This window comes from Bos taurus, chromosome 6, assembly GCF_002263795.3.
Source record: "Bos taurus isolate L1 Dominette 01449 registration number 42190680 breed Hereford chromosome 6, ARS-UCD2.0, whole genome shotgun sequence".
Taxonomy (NCBI): Eukaryota; Metazoa; Chordata; class Mammalia; order Artiodactyla; family Bovidae; genus Bos; species Bos taurus.
In genome coordinates, this window is record NC_037333.1 from 66,876,602 (window position 1) to 66,898,510 (window position 21,909).

Sequence of the window (21,909 nt, forward strand, 5' to 3'; positions counted from 1 at the left end):
AAGCAAAAGTCAATTGCTTTCAGTTCAAAGAACCTAGATTCCCTTCTTACAAAAGCAAATGTATTTCTTCAGGTCTACATCAGGTGGGATTTTGCAAAGGATTGTGCTTTTACAGGACGAAAAAAAATGTACAGAGGCCAGGATGCTTTGCCAATCTTATTATTTCTTGCAACGTAAGGAACTAAAGTTCCTTAAGTAAACTTGGTACAACAGGGATTATTCCAATCAAGTATTTTTCTGAATAATATTTAGATGAATGGACTACTCTTTCAGCATCACTCCTACACCTTCCTTTTGCCACTACAAATAACTGCAGTAGGTAGCTTAATTAAGCACGGACTACTCCAACTCTAAACTTCATGCTTTACAGACATCAACTCAGTCAATCCTACCATCAAGGCATTAGTATTCCCATTCTGCAGAAGAAGAGACTAAGGCCTATCCAAGACACCAATTCTAAATAGCTCCCGGAGGCACCACTCACACAGAATACACTGCAAATGGTACCCTTTAATTTACCTGCCCATCAGCATGTATCTGGTCATCCAGAAAGCCAGGATCCTGACTCTAAGTTCCAAACTTTTAACCACAGTACCTCTTTTACAGTTACCTCCAGATGAGCAATTAGACAGTCTTATTCCTAATATTTTTAATATCAATAATAAAATTAAGAATGGGAAGCTAACCCAAGAATTTTGGTCTTCACTTTATCCTTGATGGTCAGTCACAAGGCAGAAACACCCTGATTGACCGAAAAGAAATATCTGGCTAGAAACCTCTCTTTACTATGTCAACAGCCACTAGATTGAACACAGATAGCTCTTTCATCAATAGATGGTTCTTCCTGACCATATTTAATAGATAATCCTGAGAAATAAAAATCATATTTTTATGGCAAGACAAGAGAAATGTAAACAAAAAATTCTTCTCTGCTCTTCAGCCTCCTCTTTCCCCCGCTGTACATTGTGTAACTCTGTGATGCAAAATCAAACCTCCCCATGGGCAGAAATACCTGCTCAACCCTAAACAGCAACATCATCTTCCCAGCAGGAACAATACAGAGCCTTAAAAGATAGCATTCCTTCTTGATCTTGTAAGGGGTCACATGACCCACTACAATGCTGCTCAGATCTGGATTCTGTAAAACTGTCAATAATATGTCACATGATGTCCAGCCCTCTGACTCAAAAACTGACGTATCATTAACTGTGTCCTGACTTGTAGAGGGTGGAACAGTTCTCAGAGCTTTTTGAGATGCTCCTCCCAGGTTATAATCCTCAACTCTGGCTCGAATTAAGTTTTCCATTTTTTTTCAAATTCTTTTCCCATGTAGATTGTTACATACATTGAGCAGAGTTCCCTATGCTATCAGTAGGTCCCTGTTGGTTAGCCATTTAAAATACAGCAATATGGGGACCTCCCTGGCCATGCAGTGGTTAGGACTTCACCCATGCTCTCACTGCCAAGGGCCCAGGTTCAGTCCCTGGTCAGGGAAATAAGATCTCACAAGCTGCACGGCAAAGTCAAAAAAAAACACATACACACACACACATACACATAGCAGTGTGTACATGCAAATCCCCCAAAAGAATAGATACATGTGTGTGTGTATATATATATATAACTGAATCATTCTGCTGTACACCTGAAACTAACATGACATTGTTAATCAATTATACTTCAATATAAAATAAAAAGTTTTTAAAAATCCCCACTTCTTTCCTAGATCGACTGATTAGTTTTTTGTCAACAATCCCTCCTCATTCATTTGAATCAAATAAATGTGGTCTAATAACAATGGGAACACCATAGAACAGTTCAGTTCAGTCACCCAGTAGTGTCCAACTCTGCAACGCCATGGATCGCAGGACACCAGGCTTCCCTGTCCATTGCCAACTCCTGGAGTTTACTCAAATGCATGTCCATTGAGTCGGTGATGCCATCCAACCATCTCATCCTCTGTTGTCCCCTTCTCCTCCTGTCTTCAATCTTTCCCAGCATCAGGGTCTTTTCCAAGGAGTCAGTTCTTTGCATCAGGTGGACAAAGGATTAGAGTTTCAGCTTCAGCATCAGTCCTTGCAGTGAATATTCAGGACTGAGTTCCTTTAGGATGGACTGGTTGGATCTCCTTTCATAGAACAAATATTGCTATATTCTACTCGGTGATTAATTCATACAACTAGCACTTTGCTGGGACTACATGAGATACAGACACAAATCTAAGAAATACCTTATGACAAGACAGAAAATGAGATGTACTAAAGAGGTAAAGATAAAGCACTAAGAGAAAGGGCTGTATGCTGGGGGTGTATGCTGCCTCATTTGGCCCATGATTTTCATACCTGTGTCAACCTTGAAAAGATATAATGTGAGAGCTGCAAGTTTTATTTAGGGCAAAATGAGGACTGCAGCCCAGGAATCAGCACGTCAGATAGCTCTGAGAAACTGCTCCAAAGAAGCAAGGGGGATGGTCAATATACATGTGATTTTTGAAGGGAGGGTACATGCAATGAAGCACATATTTTGCCAGAAGGTTTCTGCTAGGCCCGTTAAGCAGTCATCATTATGAAGGATTTTAGTGCTTTTCCAGATATGAGGAGATACAAGAATTGTGCTCATAAAATCAGCTCCTGAAAATATCTAACTATCAGAAGACCTGTCCTGCCAGTTTTTCCTAAAACACAGAGTACTTCATTTCCGCTCTATACCCTGAACTTCTTTCAGGGGTTACTGAAGGTCAGCAGCTGCAGCAGCATCTTGTAGAGGTAAATGGCAAGTGCCCATGACAAGTGCCAATTTGCAGCTGACACCTCTGATATTGTGATTTATAACAACAAATATATATTTGGTCTCTGTTCTGGTTCCTGGCACAGAGCTCCTAGAAACCCCTTGGAATTTCCTGGGCTAAGAAAAGGGGTATCTTTTATTATGCTAATGAGGTGACAATCCAGGAGAAGGTTGGGGAGGGTGCTGGTTGCCAGTGAAGCCAACCCTGTGATTACAGTATTGGAACTTTCAGTCCCACTTCTCAGAGGTGGAGAGCTCCGAGAAGGGCAGTGGAGCTGTGACTGAGTTCAATCATCAATGGCCAATGATGTAATCAATCGTGCCTAAGAAATGGAGCCCCTAAAAAAACCCAAAAAGGAGAGGGGTCTGAGAGCCATCTAGTTGGTAAACATGAGGAGATGTCCACAGACAAATTACTGAATAAAAACAATTATTTTATACACACACGTATATATACACATACACATATATATAAACATACATATACACAGTGGAATATTATGCAGCTTTAAAAAAGAAAACCTTGTCACTTGCTTCAACATGGATGAACCTGGAGGGCATTACGATAAGTAAACTAAACCAGACACAGAAAGATACACATTGCATGATCACAGATGTAGAATCTTAAACACCCTCATAGAAACAGCAAGAGTGGCTGACAGGGGCAGGCAGGAGGAGCGCTGGGAGATGTTGGTCAAAGGGTACAAAGATGAAGTTATGCAAGATCAATGAGTCTGGAGATCTAACGTACAGCATGGGGATAGCAGTTAACAACACTACATGCTTGACTGCTAAGAAGGTAGATAAGTGCCTCACCACTGAAGGAAAAAAAAAGGGAGAGGGGAAGGAAAGAAAATGGTAACTACGTGAAATGATGGATATGTTAACTGGCTTGATTGTAGCAATCATCTCACAATGTTGAAATATATCAAAACATCAAATCTATACCTTACATATATATGATTCTTATGGGTCAGTTATATTAATACTTCAACAAAGCTGCAAGAAATCAATCAACAAAGCAAGGACAGGAAACTTTAATGTGAAATAGTAAACATGACTAAAAGCCCAGAAATTCACTGTCAGAAAAATACGCCAGCTCACCTGAAATGGATATTTATTTTGACAGGGAATGACACCATCATCGTTCTTCACTATTTCCACACACTTGATTTTTGACACATCAATAAATCCCTTTCTGTACTTTTTCTGTTAAAAAAAAGAGAACCATTTCAATCATAAGTTAAAGGAAAAATGTTATTAATAGCAATATTTGTTTTAAAAATCACTGATTCAAAACATTACAATTTCCTTCATAATTATATAAATCATGCCTCCCTGTATGGCTAAAATTATTCAAAGTACTAACACTATGAGGATTATAATCAAAATAATTAAGCCCTTTAATTTTCAAAGCTGAAATTGCTCTGTCCTTGCCCTCTCCAGAAAGGTCTAGAACTGAGAGACTCCCTTTGATTGCTGTCTTCCTCACAGACACACACCTTAACTTCTAGATGACAGCCAACTCTCATAACCCAAAAAAGAAAGCATCAGAGACAAACCAAGCAAAAGCCCATGCACTCGATCACAGATGCAAACTCCAGCCAGTGACATCTTCCACTCCAGCACACAGAACTCAGGAGGATGTGAGGAGGACGCATGCTCCTGCAAAGCCTCCATTCAGAATCTATGTTTGAATTTTCTTTTCTTTTTTTTCCTTCCCTATTGCCCTCCCTCCCTGCTCACTGCAAATCTCCCTACAGCAAGTAACTAATGACATACCAGGACTTCTCCCTCTAAAACATTAACATCCGTGAGCATAATGATCTCACATGTGAGAATTTATCCCAGGGAAAAAAATCCAGAAGAATACAAAGTAGTATGTGCAAAGACAAGTTGGCATAGTGTATTCCTTAAAAATGATTTCAAGCACAATGTAGAAATAAAAAATGTTTACTGAAAAATATTAACTGATACATCCCATATAAAAAGCTGCACAAAGACTAAGATTACTTTAGAAGAGAATGTACGGAGTCATATGACAAAGAACAGAAGAAGAGAAATGAAGATGAACACTGTAGTATCTGGGATGACCCAGGCATGCCCTGGCCCTGGTCATTCAAAACTGCTTCATCTAATACTTTGAAACTACCCCATGGCCACAGCCTTTGGAGTCCCTACCCTGCTCCTTATAAGCAGCTCTGTGTTTCACTACCACCACCCTTAGACCAGACCACCCTACCAGACTATCAGCTCCCATTTTTATCCCATTTTATCCCATTGTTATCTGGCCATCATTTTACCAGGGCATCCATCCTCCTTGTCTCCCTCCCTCCACCCCCATCTCTCTCTCCCTCTCCCCAACCCACCCCCACACAGGAATCCCCATCCCCCACTGACATTTCCCTCAGTCCCCAGTTCTACCCACGCCTTCTGCTCCTGCATGCCTGGCAGCAGCAGGTCACAAAACAATCCTACCTGTCCTCTCATACTTAGCCAGGCCTTCACAGGTCTCATCTGTCTCCAGTGGAGAGAAGCTGGTGGCCTCCGTGGAGACCACCAGTCTCATAAATGCTACAGAGCTACAAACCCTACCCATTCCCCTCGTCCCAGTGGACCATCCCTGTCACTACCTCATGGAGAAGAGAGAAGCCATCCCACAAGCACACCCCTGACTTCTTACTTTTGCAGGCCTAAAACACCCTAAGATTCACCCTTCTTTTTCTTCTCTTTCATCCTGTCTCTATGAGAAGGTTAAAAGGACACAACAGCTAAGGACACAGTAGTTGGCACTTAACAGACCTCATTTCTTTCTATGCTCACCAAATTCTTACTTTACAGATGAGGAAACTGCACCTCACACAGGTTAAACACATCACCCAAGGATCCCAAACTGCTCCTAAAGCTCCCTCAACCTTGGATGCCCCAGCTGCCAACAGGTGACAAAATTAATGGAGCCAAGTCCTCGATGGGGCAACATGGATTCTGAGCATGGACTGAGCTTCCGCCCCAAGAGCCAGAGGAAAGTTCTTTACAGCCATACTCTTCTGAGGCCTTTGCTTCTCCTGCCTACAGACCAGCGGTCCCCCACCTTTTTGGCACCAGGGACCAATTTCATGGAAGACAATTTTTCCAGGGACCATGGCGTGGGGGGATTTTTCAAGCGTGTTACATTCCCTGTGCACTTTATTTCTAACCTAATGTTGCCGCCAGCAATTAGACAGCAATGAGCGATCTGACGGCAGGTACCGGTCCCAAGCCTGGAGGTTGGGGACCTCTGCTATAGTCACCTTCAGGCCTCTGCCATCCACACCAAGGACCTTCTTCTGGCCTTCCCTTCCTAAAAGAGAGGTATTACACCTTCAGCCTTCATTTCCTTCCCACCCACGCCTCCTTAACCACGTGCAATCTGCCTGCCTCCCTTCTCACCGCAGCTGCTAAAGTTGTTCTCAAAAACACCGCTCATGACCAAACCCAATGGCCTTCACTCAGCTATCTTCCGCTCAAGCCTTTATGAGGCATTAAGGGGGTGCTGCTGCTCTCTCCTGCAGAGGCTCTGACTTTAGGTCACTCTGGTTTTCTGTCTCTTCCACTCAGTTTCTCACAGAACAATACCTGCTCTGTGCCAGCCACTGTGTTAAGGAACACACGAAGTCCAGAGATAGAAAGTGCATTTCCTGAACATACAATCCAAATATTGTGCCATTTCTGTGAGTTAACAGTTAATAGACACATCTTACAGAAGAAGGAAACAAAAGTTAAGTAACTTGCCCAAGTTTACCTGTGGGAGAGACATACATGGTAACACAGCAATACATAGTAAGTACTGGATATAAAAAAGATGCTAAGAGAACACTGGGGAACCAAGGCTTATATGATTAATTTCAGAAAAGAAATTCTGATAATATGGTAGGAAGGGAATGAAAATCACAGCACATGGGATGAAAAACATATTCCAGAATGACCTCAGCTGCCTCATCTATAAAATGGGAATAATAATAGTACCCACTTCATAGAGATTATTAGATAGTTATGAGATTGAAATGAGTCAGCATTTGCAAAATGCTTTAAAGAGTGATCTGTATGCTATCCGTGAGTGTTTGCTATATAAAATAAATAAACAGGAAAAAAAACTGTGGCTGAAGCCCAGGGTACATGAGGCAGGTGAGCAGGGCCAGCTTGTAAAGAACCTGGTGCACCGTGCCAAGGGGGCTAGTTAGACAAGGCCACCTACCCCATTCCTGGGCTTATGCCAGTTAGTGGGCAGAAGAGACTGCGATCCTATTAATAAGTCACAGAAACCTTGGAAAATATTTCACTGTAGAAACCTTAGAAAATATTAATAGCACAAAGAAAATCAAATGACCTTTAATCTCCCAACCCTGGAGAAAATCCCTGTTGATACATCATAGAGTTTTTTCAGACACTGCTCTGGGGTCATTTATCACCTGCCAGCTCTCTTAGCTCTTGAGCAGCAGGCCATCATCAGTTTCTAAGATGCCCATCTCCACTCACCACCTGCCCCCGGGACTAAAAGCGGCTGACAGATGCCAGTTAATCTATATAGGAAAACTGGGGGTGGGCTGGTTTATGGCCCCCTAAATACACATCCTATGATATATAATCTATTGTACTATACTAACATTTGGGTTTATTAATTCAAATACTTCACTATGAAATTTACAGATAAAGGTTCACACTTAAGTTGGTCATTCATTACTTTACCTATCCTGCTGGCAAACACTGATCAGACACCAAGCACAGCGCTGTGTGCTGCAGTCTCAACATTACGGAAGAGGGTTGAGAGTCCCCTCAAGAGGAGCTCACAATAATACAGTAGGTGGAAGGGGAAGAGGAGAATGACTCACAATCAAATAAAGATGAAGTCATGTGTCATGCTATGCTATGGAATGAGCCGGGAAAAGCCAGGGAAGTTTCAGGGAGGAACTGATATTTTCATTTGGTTTTTAAAAGATAGTACGAGTTTTCTTTTAGAGAAAGTGGAGAAGAGAACTCAGGCGAAAAAAAAAAACAACAAAGCACCGATTCAGGGAACAGAAATTCATTGGGGCTGAAGTTCAAAGTGGTTCAGGGGAAGTCTAGGAAAGGACACAAAAATGATTATTTGAGACCAAATAAGGAATAGGTAACTAATGGTCATTTTGTCCATTGTTTAAATAGGGAAACTAGAGAGACAGATGAAATATGACGTGTGTAAAACAACACACCAACAGAACAGTAGAACTGGGAATTAGATGAAAGAGAATCTGCCCCTAGGAAAGTCTTACAACATACACTGTTTTCCTTTAATTTCTAGAATTAAAATATTTTTTAAAATATCAATAACAACTCTAAATTAAACTAAATTTTTATGATTATATACAAATATCCAGAGCTGGCCACAGGTTTATGTGCAAAACACCCTCAGGTCCTCCTTTCTACACCCCTCTCCTAAGACTTACTATGCGCAATGAGTTTCCTTCCGATATTGTTCGTGGTTCCTCCCTTTCCCCCTGTATCACAACTTTTATTCCTAATGTGGCTATTCTCAGCTGCCTGCCACAGAAGAAAGTACTGGATGAATCACCCGTGCACTGCAGGGACCTCAGGTCCGGGGCATGAACTTGGAGGCAGGCAGATCCTGAGTCCAGCCACATTCTGCCTTCTCTGGGTTCCTCTGTAGGTATAGGATAATTTCACTAAGGATAAGGGATAATTTCACTGCTCATTTCACTAAGCTCTAAGCAGGAAAAAAGATAAGGCACAAAGGTGCTCGGTACAGTGGCTGGTACAGGGAAGTCACTCTCTAAATGGCAGCATCTACTCTTAATTCATCTTCACAACAACCCTGGGAAGTTGTTAGGAAACTGAGTAGCTGAGAGGTAATGAGTGGCTGAGCTAGAACTGAAACCACATCTTTCAAACTCACAGAAGCTCTTACCTGACTCCTGGTCTCTCAAGCCTGAGTATTTGTGAACACTTATTTTAAGAAAATAAAATTATCTTATGTCAAAACGTAACAATTACTCTGAGCCAGGCACTATGTGCACCTTTAGTGGTAACTCAGTGAATCCTCACAGCATTATGAGAGCTGCCACCCCACTTTACCGATGAAGAAATCAAGGCTGACAGCGTATAATTAACTGGGCAGAAGTCACACAACAAACCAGGGCCTTAACTCTAATTCCAACCCTGAATTCTCAAGTGCCAGGTACTCTTTAGTAACTTGATATCACTTAACTGAGCACAAACTAACTCAGTGGAAATTTCTCGTGTTTATAACTCTTAATAGGTATAAGATCAAAGCAAGTTCACCAATTAAATGCAAACAAAACTGGACAGTAAGTAAGATTCAAACCAACAGCTTACTTGAATGTGAGGGCTGGGCTATTTGCTGGAATTCAATCTCTCCCCCCAAACCATGGAATTAAAACTCCATGGACAGAGAAGCCTGGTGGGCTACAGTCCATGGGGTCGCAGAGTCAGACACAACTGAGTGACTGAACACACACACAGCACACCTCAAAAGCACACCTCAAACCAGTTAGTTGCACACACACTGCCACGCTTTGGTTAGGACTCCATCTGGTCCAGTTAAGTTGTTTAGTGTTCAGTCAGCTTCTGTTTTCTCCAAAGGACACAACAATTAAAACAGACCATAAGTACAAACCCAAAGATGGCTGTTGACATGGCATGTTTAATGACAAAGGACCTTCCAGAGAATACAGACAAAAGATATGTTTTATATAATAATAGTGAAGTTCTTAAATCTCACAGTCCTCAGCAGATGGGCAGCATCAAAGCTTACTAGTGACATTCACTATATTCTATCATGACCATTTCTTCACTCAGTCACATTAATTAAAGATTGATTTTAATCTTTAATCTTTAAGATTGATTTTTGGTATCTCTGTACCACCAGGCACAGAGATACCAAAGAACCATGACAGAGATTTTAAAAGCACAGAATTTCTTGCCCTTATGGAATTTACAACTAGCCATTTGCTAAGGTAAGGAAAGGAATAATCAGCTGACACTGAAAGTTCAGAGGGGTCAATACTAAGAGGCCATAGAGTTTTCAATCAGCTCTTGAAAGGAAAGAAATAAAATGATGTATTCTACCAAAAATCTCAAATGAGTAAAAAGGCCTATTTCATACATGAAAGTTGTTTTCCCTTTCCACTCAGAACAGAGCTGAAAGAATGGGCCTCAAGAGCAACAGGACACATAAATCATAAGAAACAAGGAAAACCTCAGGATGGTTATGACCGTGTGCGTGTGGATACTGGGAATAATTCTGATGTAGGCCTTTCTGGTATCAGGAGAAGTAGAATAAATAAAATATAAAGTCATTTTCAACTTGGTAATTCTATGGTGAAATGTCCCCACTTTACTAAGTACTAAATTTCAGTGAAAAACTAGAAGAAAACTAAAACAAAAACTTGGCATCTTAATATTTTTGTCCTCCCTTTTAATCAGCTCATAATAATAACTGACATAAGGGCCTTACAATTTACAAAGTGACTTTAATCAAACAAACAAACAAAAAGAGTACTTTTACATTAAGAAGCCAGTAGTTACATACACAAGCAAGGCTCACTTATGAAGATTATGGTTTCTAACATAACATCCAGAACAAAAACAGGATAACTTATAAGGAATTTGAAGACAAAAAAAAATCATTTCCAAAATCACATAATAATCTTCAAATAATATTGTGCTGATAGAGATGTTTCTATACTTCTGGTACCCTTTTCCTAATACCCTTTTGCAACCCAAAGGCACTTTTTAAAACTTATACCAGTTATGTTTTAGCATATTTGAAAGCAAAACCTACTAACACAAATATCTGCAAGTAAGTCTAAAAGTAATTTACTTAAATTCTTAAAGTCAGTAAAGACTGGAGTGAGTTATGTAGAAATCAACATATATAGATCTCTTACTTTATAAAGTTCATGTGACAGACATCCAAATTCAATGAACTCCAGGATTAATCAATTCAATCCAAAGACTATGAGCCCCAGGGAGCAGAGACGATGCTAGTGATCTCAATGTTTTCCCCTTCTTCCTGGGTGCCCAGCTAGACTGTATTTTCCTATCTCCATGCATTTGGGTAAGACCATGTGCCCAATCTCTGGCCAAAGGAGTGCAAGTGAAAGTAATATCAATGAGTGTTTATTGTATTATACATAAATTTTTCAGTTTTTAGAACTATTAATTGCCACATGCAAACACTAAGATCACAAACAAAAGACTAACAAAGCTCTCTTACTCCCAAACATCTGCTAAAATGTTCTCCCCAGCAGTTTTATTTGTATTAGCTGAAAACTGGAAACAATTTGAATGACCATCAACAGGTGACTGGACAAACAATGAAATAGTTTACAGCAATAAAAAGAAATGCAACATTGATACAATAGAATGGATGTATTTCAAAATAATATGCCAGGTGAAAGAAGCTAGCTTTTTAAAGAGTAAATGCTATACGAGTTTATTTCAAAATGCCCATATATTCAAACTAATCTATAGTGCCAAAAATCAGATAAGTGATTACCTAGGGACAGTGAGATAGAAAGAGGGGGTATGAATTACAAAAAGAGCATGAGGAAAATTTGAGGGGTAATGGATATGTTCATTATTGTATTGTAGTAATGGCTTCACAGGTATATACATATGTCAAGACTCCTCAAATAATACATGTAGTTTGAAAGTGAAAGTCACTCAGTCACGTCCAACTCTTTGCGACTCCATGGACTATACGGTCCGTGGAATTCTCCAGGCCAGAATACTGGAGTGGATAGCCATTCCTTTCTCCAGGGGATCTTTCTCAACCCAGGCATCGAACCCAGGTCTCCCCCATTGCAGGCAGATTCTTTACCAGCTGAGCCACCCAAGAACACTGGAGCAGGTAGCCTATCATGCAGTTTACTATATATCAGTTATAACATACAGTTTCCTATATATCAATTATAATCTCAACAAAGCTGAAAAAAAAAAAAAATATGGCCCCTGCATTCAGAGACCTTGAAATCTGGGAACATTTAGAAACTAAGAAATTCCTTGCTAATAATTTACTGTTCTAAATCATAGACTTCAAATAGCTCATGCAGCTCAATAACAAACAACCCTGGGACTTCCCTTGAAAGTCCAGCACTTCAGACTTTACCTTCCAGTGCAGAGGATGTGGGATGGACCCCCAGTCGGGGAGCTAATATCCCACATGCCTTGAGGTAAAAAAACCAAAACAATGGAAGCTATATTAACAAATTCAATAAAGACTTTAAACATTGTTCACAGAAAAACAAACCCTTAAAAAAAAACACCCAATCAAAAAATGGGTGGAATATCTAAATAGACATTCCTCCAAGGAAGACATACAGATAGCCAAAAAAGTACATGAAAAGATGCTCAATGCAAATCAAAACTACAATGAGATATCACCTCACATGGTCATAAAATAATCTACAAATAATAAATGCTAGAGAGGGTGTAGAGAAAAGGGAACCCTCCTACACTGTTGGTGGGCATGTATATTGGCACAGCCACTATGGAGAACAGTTTGGAGGTTCTTTTAAAAACTAAACACAGAGTTAGCACAGGAGCCAGTAATCCCTCTCTTGGCATCTACTCAAAGGAAACCATAATTTGAAAAGATGCATGCATCCCAACGTTAATTGCAGCATAATTTACAGTGGCTCAGAAGGTCAAGAATTCACCTGCAATGCAGGAGACCCAGGTTCAATCCCTGAGTCAGGAAGATCCCCTGGAGAAGAGAATGGCTTCCCACTCCAACATTCTTGCCTGGACAATTCCATGGACAGAGGAGCCTGGTAAGCTACAGTCCATCGGGTCACAAAGAATCAGACACGACTGAGCAACTAATACTTTCACTTTTTTTTTTCACTTTCACAGGACATGAAAGCAGTCTTAATGCTCATCAACAGAGGAATGCATAAAGAAGATATGGTACATATATGCAATAGAATATTGCATGCCCAGTCATTCAGTTGTGTCCAACTCTTCAAGATCCCATGGACTGTAGCCTGCAGGCTCCTATGTCATAAGATTTTGCAGGCAAGAATACTAGAGTGAGTTGCCATTTCCTCCTCCAGAGGCTTTTCCTGACCCAGGGATCAAACCCACATCTACTGCATTGCCTGCACTGGCAGGCAGATTCTTTACCGCTTGGGCTTCCACGGTGGCTCAGACAGTAAAGATTCTGCCTGTAATCTGGGAGACCCAGATTCAATCCCTAGGTAGGGAAGATCCCCTGAAGAATGGAATGACAAGCTACTCCAGTATTCTTGCCTGGAAAATTCCATGGACAGAGGAGTCTGGAGAGGCTAGTTAATGGGGTTGCAAAGAGTCAAACACGACTGAGCAACTAACACTTAAGCCACTTATTCTTAGTCTTCTTTACTACTTGAGCCACCTAGGAAGCCTACAATGAATATTATCAGATCAGATTAGTTGCTCAGTCGTGTCCGACTGTTTGCAACCCCATGAATTGCAGCACGCCAGGCCTCCCTGTCCATCACCAACTCCGAGAGTTCACCCAGACTTACGTCCATCGAGTCAGTGATGCCATCCAGCCGTCTCATCCTCTGTCGTCCCCTTCTCCTCCTGCCCCCAATCCCTCCCAGCATCAGAGTCTTTTCCAATGAGTCAACTCTTCACATGAGGTGGCCAAAGTACTGGAGTTTCAGCTTTACCATCAGTCCTTCCAAAGAAATCCCAGGGCTGATCTCCTTCAGAATGGACTGGTTGGATCTCCTTGCAGTCCAAGGGACTCCCAAGAGTCTTCTCCAACACCACAGTTCAAAAGCATCAATTCTTCGACGCTCAGCTTTCTTCACAGTCCAACTCTCACATCCATACGTGACCACAGGAAAAACCATAGCCTTGACTAGACGAACCTTTGTTGGCCAAGTAATGTCTCTTCTTTTGAATATGCTATCTAGGTTGGTCATAACTTTCCTTCCAAGGAGTAAGCGTCTGTTAATTTCATGGCTGCAGTCACCATCTGTAGTGATTTTGGAGCCCAGAAAAATAAAGTCTGACACTGTTTCCACTGTTTCCCCATCTATTTCCCATGAAGTGATGGGACCAGATGCCATGATCTTTGTTTTCTGAATATTGAGCTTTAAGTCAACTTTTTCACTCTCCACTTTCACTTTCATCAAGAGGCTTTTGAGTTCCTCTTCACTTTCTGCCATAAGGGTGGTATCATCTGCATATCTGAGGTTACTGATATTTCTCCTGGCAATCTTGATTCTAGTTTGTGTTTCTTCCAGCCCAGCGTTTCTCATGATGTACTCTGCATGTAAGTTAAATAAACAGGGTGACAGGATACAGCCTTGACGTACTCCTTTTCCTATTTGGAACCAGTCTGTTGTTCCATGTCCAGTTCTAACTGTTGCTTCCTGATCTGCATACAAATTTCTCAAGAGGCAGATCAGGTGGTCTGGTATTCCCATCTCTTTCAAAATTTTCCACAGTTTATTGTGATCCACACAGTCAAAGGCTTTGGCATAGTCAATAAAGCAGAAATAGATGTTTTTCTGGAACTCTCTTGCTTTTTCCATGATCCAGCGGATGTTGGCAATTTGATCTCTGGTTCCTCTGCCTTGTCTAAAACCAGCTTGAACATCAGGAAGTTCACGGTTCATGTATTGCTGAAGCCTGGCTTAGAGAATTTTGAGCATTACTTTACTAGCGTGTGAGATGAGTGCAATTGTGTGGTAGTTTGAGCATTCTTTGGCATTGCCTTTCTTTGGGATTGGAATGAAAACTGACCTTTTCCAGTCCTGTGGCCACTGCTGAGTTTTCCAAATTTGCTGGCATATTGAGTGCAGCACTTTCACAGCATCATCTTTTAGGATTTGGAATAGCTCAACTGGAATTCCATCACCTCCACTAGCTTTGTTCATAGTGATGCTTTCTAAGGCCCACTTCACATTCCAGGATGTCTGGCTCTAGGTCAGTGATCACACCATCGTGATTATCTGGGTCATGAAGATCTTTTTTGTACAGTTCTTCTGTGTACTCTTGCCATCTCTTCTTAATATCTTCTGCTTCTGTTAGGTCCATACCATTTCTGTCCTTTATCGAGCCCATCTTTGCATGAAATGTTCCTTTGGTATCTCTGATTTTCTTGAAGAGATCTCTAGTCTTTCCCATTCTGTTGTTTTCCTCTATTTCTTTGCATTGATCACTGAAGAAGGCTTTCTTATCTCTCCTTGCTATTCTTTGGAACTCTGCATTCAGATGTTTATATCTTTCCCTTTCTCCTTTGCTTTTCACTTCTCTTCTTTTCACAGCTATTTGTAAGGCCTCCCCAGACAGCCATTTTGCTTTTTTGCATTTCTTTTCCATAGGGATGGTCTTGATCCCTATCTCCTGTACAATGTCACAAACCTCATTCCATAGTTCATCAGGCACTCTATCTTTGCCTTGGAAACAAACAGAGAACAATGAATATTACTCTGCTATAAAAAAAAGAACAAAATAATGCCATTTGCAGAAACATAAATGAACTCAGAGATTGTCATACTGAGTGAAGTTAAGTCAGACAGAGAAGGACAAATATGGTATACTGTTTACACATAGAATTGAAAAAAAATGGTACAAATGAACTTATTTATAGAACAGAAAAAGAGTTACAGATATAGAAAACAATCTTATGGTTACCAAGAGGTAAAGGCAGGAGGGATAAATTGGAGATTGGGACTGCCATGTATGCCCTACTATATATACAATGGATAACTAATAAGGACCTAATGTATAGCACAGGGAACTCTACTCAATACTCTATAATGACCTATATAAAAAAGTTTTAGATAAATCAAAGACTTAGAAAACTTAACAACAAAGAAAAAAATTGTTATAAAAATGAAGTAGGCAATTAATAGGCTCTCAATTAAATGAAGGCTCTGCCTTAGTATTTGTTTTGATTTAGAAACAACTCATCCACCCACCTGATTCATCCAGTGCTAAATTTTTTCTGGTTAAGAAAAAAAATTAATTTAATACCTTCCCCTAATGCTGGTTCCCAGCCCTACGCTCCTCTTTCTCCCTTTCTCACCCACTTCTTCGAGACAGGCAGGATAAAGGTCACCAACTGGGAAAGACACACCCACCTTCTCCGCAGCACCTGACATGTGGCAGGTGCCTGATGACTTGTGCATGAATGAATGAATGAATGCTTCCCAGGTGGCACAGTAGTAAAGAACCCACCTGCCACTGCAGGAGATACAAGAGACTTGGGTTCGATCCCTGGGTCAGGGAGATCCCCTGGAGAAGGAAATGACAACCCACTCCAGTATTCTTGCCTGGAGAATTCTATGGAAGGAGGAGCCTGGCAGGCTACAGTCCACAGGGTCACAGAATGAACATGGACATGAATGAATGAAAACATGAATGAACAGAAGCGGATTCAGCTAAGCAGGGAGGAGGCCTTCCTTGGATCTGATTTCACAATATCCTGTCACAGCCATCACTTTTTTTTTCTAATTAGAGGATAAGTGCTTTACAATGTTGTGTTAATTTCTGCAACAATAATGTGAATAAGCTAAATGTATACAGATATCACCTCCCTCTTGAATCTCCCTCCCACACTCACACCATCCCACCCCTCTAGGTCATCACAGAGCACCAAGCTGAGGTCCCTGTGCTATACAGCAGCTTCCCACTAGCTATCTGTTTGACTATGCTATTTTAGAGCAGGGTTTCAGCTAGTGGGTTGGGAAGATCCCCTGGAGAAGGGAAAGGCTACCCACTCCAGTATTCTGGCCTAGAGAATTCCATGGGCTGTATAGTCCATGGTGTCGCAAAGAGTTAGACATGACTGAGCAACTTTCACTTTCATTTCAGCTAGCTTTATTTCTGCCATTGCTGTCTCAGACATACACCACCCCAGATGGGCACAGGCACACCACAAATTTCCAGGACCTAAAAGGCCCTTTTTCTGCCCTCCTGTTCAGTCAAAGCGCATTGCTAAATGTGCGACTACAAATGAACACAGTAACTGTCACATTACAGTTCTCAGAAATACAGCTCTGTCAAGGGACCCCTCCTCAACCACAGAGAAGGTAATCACTGGATAAGCCACTGCAAATCTTTTTTGTTTGTATGTTTAAGTAGTAAAAGAGAAGGAAGGGGATAAAAGAAAGAAAATCCTTTAACCTAGGTTTCAGTTTTCAAGTTTCTACAATTAACAGTGACAAGCAGAACCTTGCTTCTGTCCTAGGGGTTCAGTGCACACCCGCACGTATATGACTGCATGTATGTTTGCTCACACGTGTTCTGAGGCTCTCCAGTAAACACTTCATGTGTTCAGGTTTTTTTTTTAATGACATTTTATATCTTTTTGAAAGTATAAATAACTAGAATCACAACAACATGATTTCTAATCAAGAGGAACTTAGGAGAGAGAAGCTTTATGAGTTTCTGGTGGGTGAAAATTACAGACAGCAAATGGGGCAAAATTGAAAATGCAGTTTCCGGGATAAGTGGTGGGTGGCAGGGCAATGAGTAATGGCAACACACACAGCAAACTCTGTGGCTTTTGCATGTGGCATGAACCTACTTCTGCAGCACAATTAGGGGTATGATTTCCACCCCTACTCCCAGTATCCCCATCATGGCCAAATGGATTGATGAAGTGATCGTTCAGAGAAAGGATAGCCCCAGGGGTGGGAAACCCCTGTGGTAACTGCCCCCAGCCTCATCCTGGAGGCTGACCTATGACATGCAGGCAGGACTGGGTTTCTGAGCAAGGGGAATATGTTAGGAGGCTCACAACCTCTTGGGAACTTTATCTCCGCACTGCCCACGCCAAACCTCCAGGTCCTCCACTAAAAAAAAAAAAAAAAAAAAACCTTCTCTCTGCTTATCTGATGTGAGTGGACCACAAAAGTGCTTGCAGAGAAGTATGATTTGGAGATAAGATTTTTTTTAAATAAACCTAGCTGTGCTAGGATCCTGTAAAACAGTGCATGAACTTGGTCTTTAAATAAGTTTCTACTGAACCATATATGACATTTCTCTAGTTTGCTCCAGTGTTAACAGGACCATCCTGTAGTCTGTTCACTAAAATACCTTTAAAATATTCAACTACATATAACGTAGCTTCCCTAGATAGCTTGCTGCCCCCAAGAAAGCAATATCCTTGCTTTTTTCCAGTAAAGATAATCAGTCATGCTAGGGAAAGTTCCTTCCTTTTGCTTCTCGGGGGCCTAAGAGATAGGGGTGAAGGGAAGGCGAGTGAGGAGGTGGACGTGGGGAGAAGGAATCATGTGGGACAACACCAGCAAGAGAGAGAAACTGTGTGTCTTATATCGAGATCTCTTGTACGAAAAGATGAACCGTCTGTCAATTCTCCCCACAGTAAGATATTCAAAGAGAAATACCCAAAATTGCCTAGGTCCACGGATTTGTGGAGGCCTAATGGGTGATGCACTGGGAGGCCTGGCGTGCTGCGATTCATGGGGTCGCAAAGAGTCGGACACGACTGAGTGACTGAACTGAACTGAACTGAATGGGTGCTAACCACTGCTTTTACTATGGTTTCTATAGGAATATTCACTTTGTATTGCAATTAATTTACAGAAAATGTTGGTAGCACAGTTTCTTAATTGTGAACATTCTACAGATAAAACGATTTTTGAAACAATTTCTTCCACTAACTGGGCCTGCTTCATGCCATCAAGGAAGTTGTGTTGATATGTTTTGAGATGTGTGATAGTATTAAGGTTCTAACTAAGACGCAGACTTTGTTAAAAAAAAAAAAAAAACGATACAAATGAACTTACATACAAAACAAACAGACTCACAGACAGAAAGCAAACTTACGGTTACCAAAGGGGAAAGGCATGGGGAGAGAGAAACTAGAAATTTGGAACTAACGTATACACACTACTATATATAAAATAATCAACAAGGACCTACTGTACAGCACAGGGAACTATGCTCAATATTTGTAATAAGGGAAAAGAATCTGAAAAAGAATATATATATATATATGTGTCTAGCTTTGCTGTATTCCTGAAACTAACACAACACTGCAAACCAAATGTACTTTCATAAAAACACAACAGCAAAAAGATGGGTCCTCTGTGTCTTTTGGGGATGAATACTGAAGCATCTGTAGAAGAAACTATGTGATTTCTATGAGATACTGAGAGTGGGAAGGATGTGCCACAAGATAACTGAAGTGGGCATGGGGAGTATGACTTGGGGTTATTTAGCCAGGTGCTGGATACATACGAGTCAGTGCACTGTTCTGTCCACACTTGAGTATGTTTGAAAAGTCTAAAAAAATATTTCTTCCCATCACATTTTTAAAAATCCTGATTAAAGCAGTTGTTGAATATACTTACAAAAATTCTTTGTGAAAATACAGAAAGTCTGCATTATAAACAGGTAAAAAAGTAGAGATGAACAAATTGCTTAAGTGCTGCTAATAAAGATTTAGCTATCCTTGTTGGTACTGTGAACAATGGATTCAAGAGAGGAACCAACACAATTCCTGATGTTCACACAGTGCTCTTAGAGGTCTCATTTACTCAACTCTTTGCATCCATCAATCTCTAAGTGCTTCAAGTCTAATTATAAAACTACTGATCTTACTGAAAAAATGAGCTACTTAGCATCTGCACTGTATAATTAGGTACATGGGGGCACTGACATTAAACCAATTGGCCAAGAGCAAATGAAGACAGAGTTCTAGACTGCGCTACTCTACTCTTTATTGGTTATCACAGCTGGGGGCCATCCTTAAACTGTTCATCCTCTCTTACTCTGCTATTGCTAATACAATTAACTCTCAAATAATCTAATAAAAATTAACCCATGTTGCAGAATATATGGCCATTCCGAGAGATGCTCTCCAATGCCAAATACATGACCCCCACAGCCCAAGAGCCAGGCTATACTCACTGTGGGCCCACCAGCACCTGGGAGGGGGCATTATCTGTTTGATTTTCTCTTCTAAAGGGATATAAGGGTAACCCTTTAGCTCCCTTCCGAGCACAGAGGGACCATTTCACACCACCTAAACAACAACAGGCTTTGTGAGACTTTCAAGGAACTTGTAGGAGTTTCTATAGCAAATGACTTCAAACCTCCATATTACCAAGCACAGGCTTTTAAGTGGATTCAGAAAGAGAGGTGGCTTTTCTCATCAATTCACAAAAGTAATATTAGGTCATAAGAAACTGCCCTTTTAGAAGTGAAAAATGATCAAATAATGGTAATTGCAGGTGGTTCCATTTAATACATTTTGTACCGTTAGAACGTTTTGGTCCTACTCACATACCTCACACTCTGAAACAAAAGCAGCCTGTACTTTTTCTGAAAGTACTTTTTCTAACTTCTACATATCATAATATGTAGTTAACTGTGAGACTCTCATGGAGTACTCCACGTCCATAATAGATGGGTAAGGGATGGGTGCCTGCCTCGTGTGGTCGCCACCAGCACAGTGGGAACTCAATGGATATGTGGTATGGGCAACCCAGGAAAACAATGGAATTGAAATTAGACTTAACTTAATCAAATTAAAACATCCGACAGTTAACCTAGAATCAGCACAATTATTTTAAATAACACACACTATTTCAATTGCCAAATCGAAGAGTTATTTCACTGTTGCTTGTTTCATGGATATCACGGTTGTGAACAATGTAATTCGTATACTTTTCGTTTCGAGTTATGAAAGAAAGTATGAATAGGTCACAATGAATAGTTTATGTCCCCAAATCAAAAATCCTTACATTCCATACACAGGATATTAACTATCTGGAATTAACCCAGGTCTAATATCCTCAGACCTTTCAAGTATCTCCCCTGCACCTCCTCACCCCTCCAGCTCTCACAGTCAACATTTATGTAGCATCCGCTCCTGTTTTCAGGAATTTCCAGCTGATTGGGAAGAGATGATTACTCATGAGGCAGTGTGGAAGGTTCTTTCCTGAACAAAATGTACTGGGACACAAAGGAAGAAGAGGTTGATTCTTCCAAGAGAAGAGTCAGAGAAGGCTGCATGGAGAAGGTGCCTCTTTGAGCTGCACCTTGAGTCCTAAAGAAGAGTTTTCCAAGCAAAGAAAAAGAGTATTACTGACAACTAGAATATCATAGGCTAAGGAGCAAAGCAGATTTAGGGATGTCAGTGTACCTGCATGTTCAGATAACTGAGGAGGACAAGTGGAAGAGGCAGGAGAGGAGAGTGGGAGGGTGAGAAGGGACCAGATTATGGAAGGCTCTGATATAGGGGTTGCACTTAACCTTAAAGGAAATGAGGAACCATGGCATTGAATGATTATATTTTGGCATGCAAGGGCCCAGGCTGCTAAAAACAATAAACTGGGATCTCTCTGGTGTCCAGTGATTAAGACTCTGAGATCCCAATGTAGGAGGCCCAGGCTCGATCCCTGGTCAAGGAAGTGGATCCCACAGGCCACAACTAAAGATTCTGCATGCCACAAAGAAGACTGAAGATTCTGTGTGCTGTCACTAAGACCAGGTGCAGCCAAATAAATAAATAATAATTGAAAATAATAATAAAAGGAAAAATCATTTTTACTTTGTATTATATATCTTATACCTCATTAGACTAAGAACCAGCAGGACTCTAACAAGAGCTTACTGCTTGAGAGGCAAGACTCTGGACTCTGATTCAAACGCCTGGATTTGAATCTCAGCTCTGTCACTTACTTGCTCTGTCTCCTTGGACAAGTGACTCGACCTTCCTGAGCTTCAGTGCCTTTAGCTATACCATAGCTATAACAGCACCAGAACCTCCTAAGCCTGCTATAAGAGTTGAAGAGTCAATTCATGTTAAGCTCTCAAAACAAAGCTGACAAATAGCCAATGTTTGATCAATTTAGCTATTAATGTTATTTTAAAACAACACTAGTCCTTAGGGAAAATAAAGGAAAAGTTTCTAGTTCTACTAAAAGAAAGACTCTCACACCTACCTTCTAGATGCCAGGAAAGGTCTTCTGAGAACTGATATCAAATTTGATTGTATCTTAGAAAATAAAATGGCATGAATGAGATTCTTCCCTGGGTCAGGACAAATATCAGTTCCCTAACATTACAGAAGGATAGAATAGAAATGAC

The 21,909-nt window shown here is 40.8% G+C and overlaps 1 protein-coding gene across 6 annotated transcripts in view; it reads right to left on the bottom strand.

Annotated features, from left to right (window-relative positions):
- The window catches only part of TEC (tec protein tyrosine kinase), a 170,000-nt gene that overhangs the window by 57,559 nt on the left and 90,532 nt on the right, over window positions 1-21,909 (bottom strand). For all 6 annotated transcript variants that reach the window (XM_002688249.7, XM_059887759.1, XM_005207976.5 and 3 more), the window contains one exon: window positions 3,892-3,996. In XM_002688249.7, the coding sequence (XP_002688295.1) occupies window positions 3,892-3,996 (105 nt within the window). The remainder of the gene's footprint in view (window positions 1-3,891; window positions 3,997-21,909) is intronic.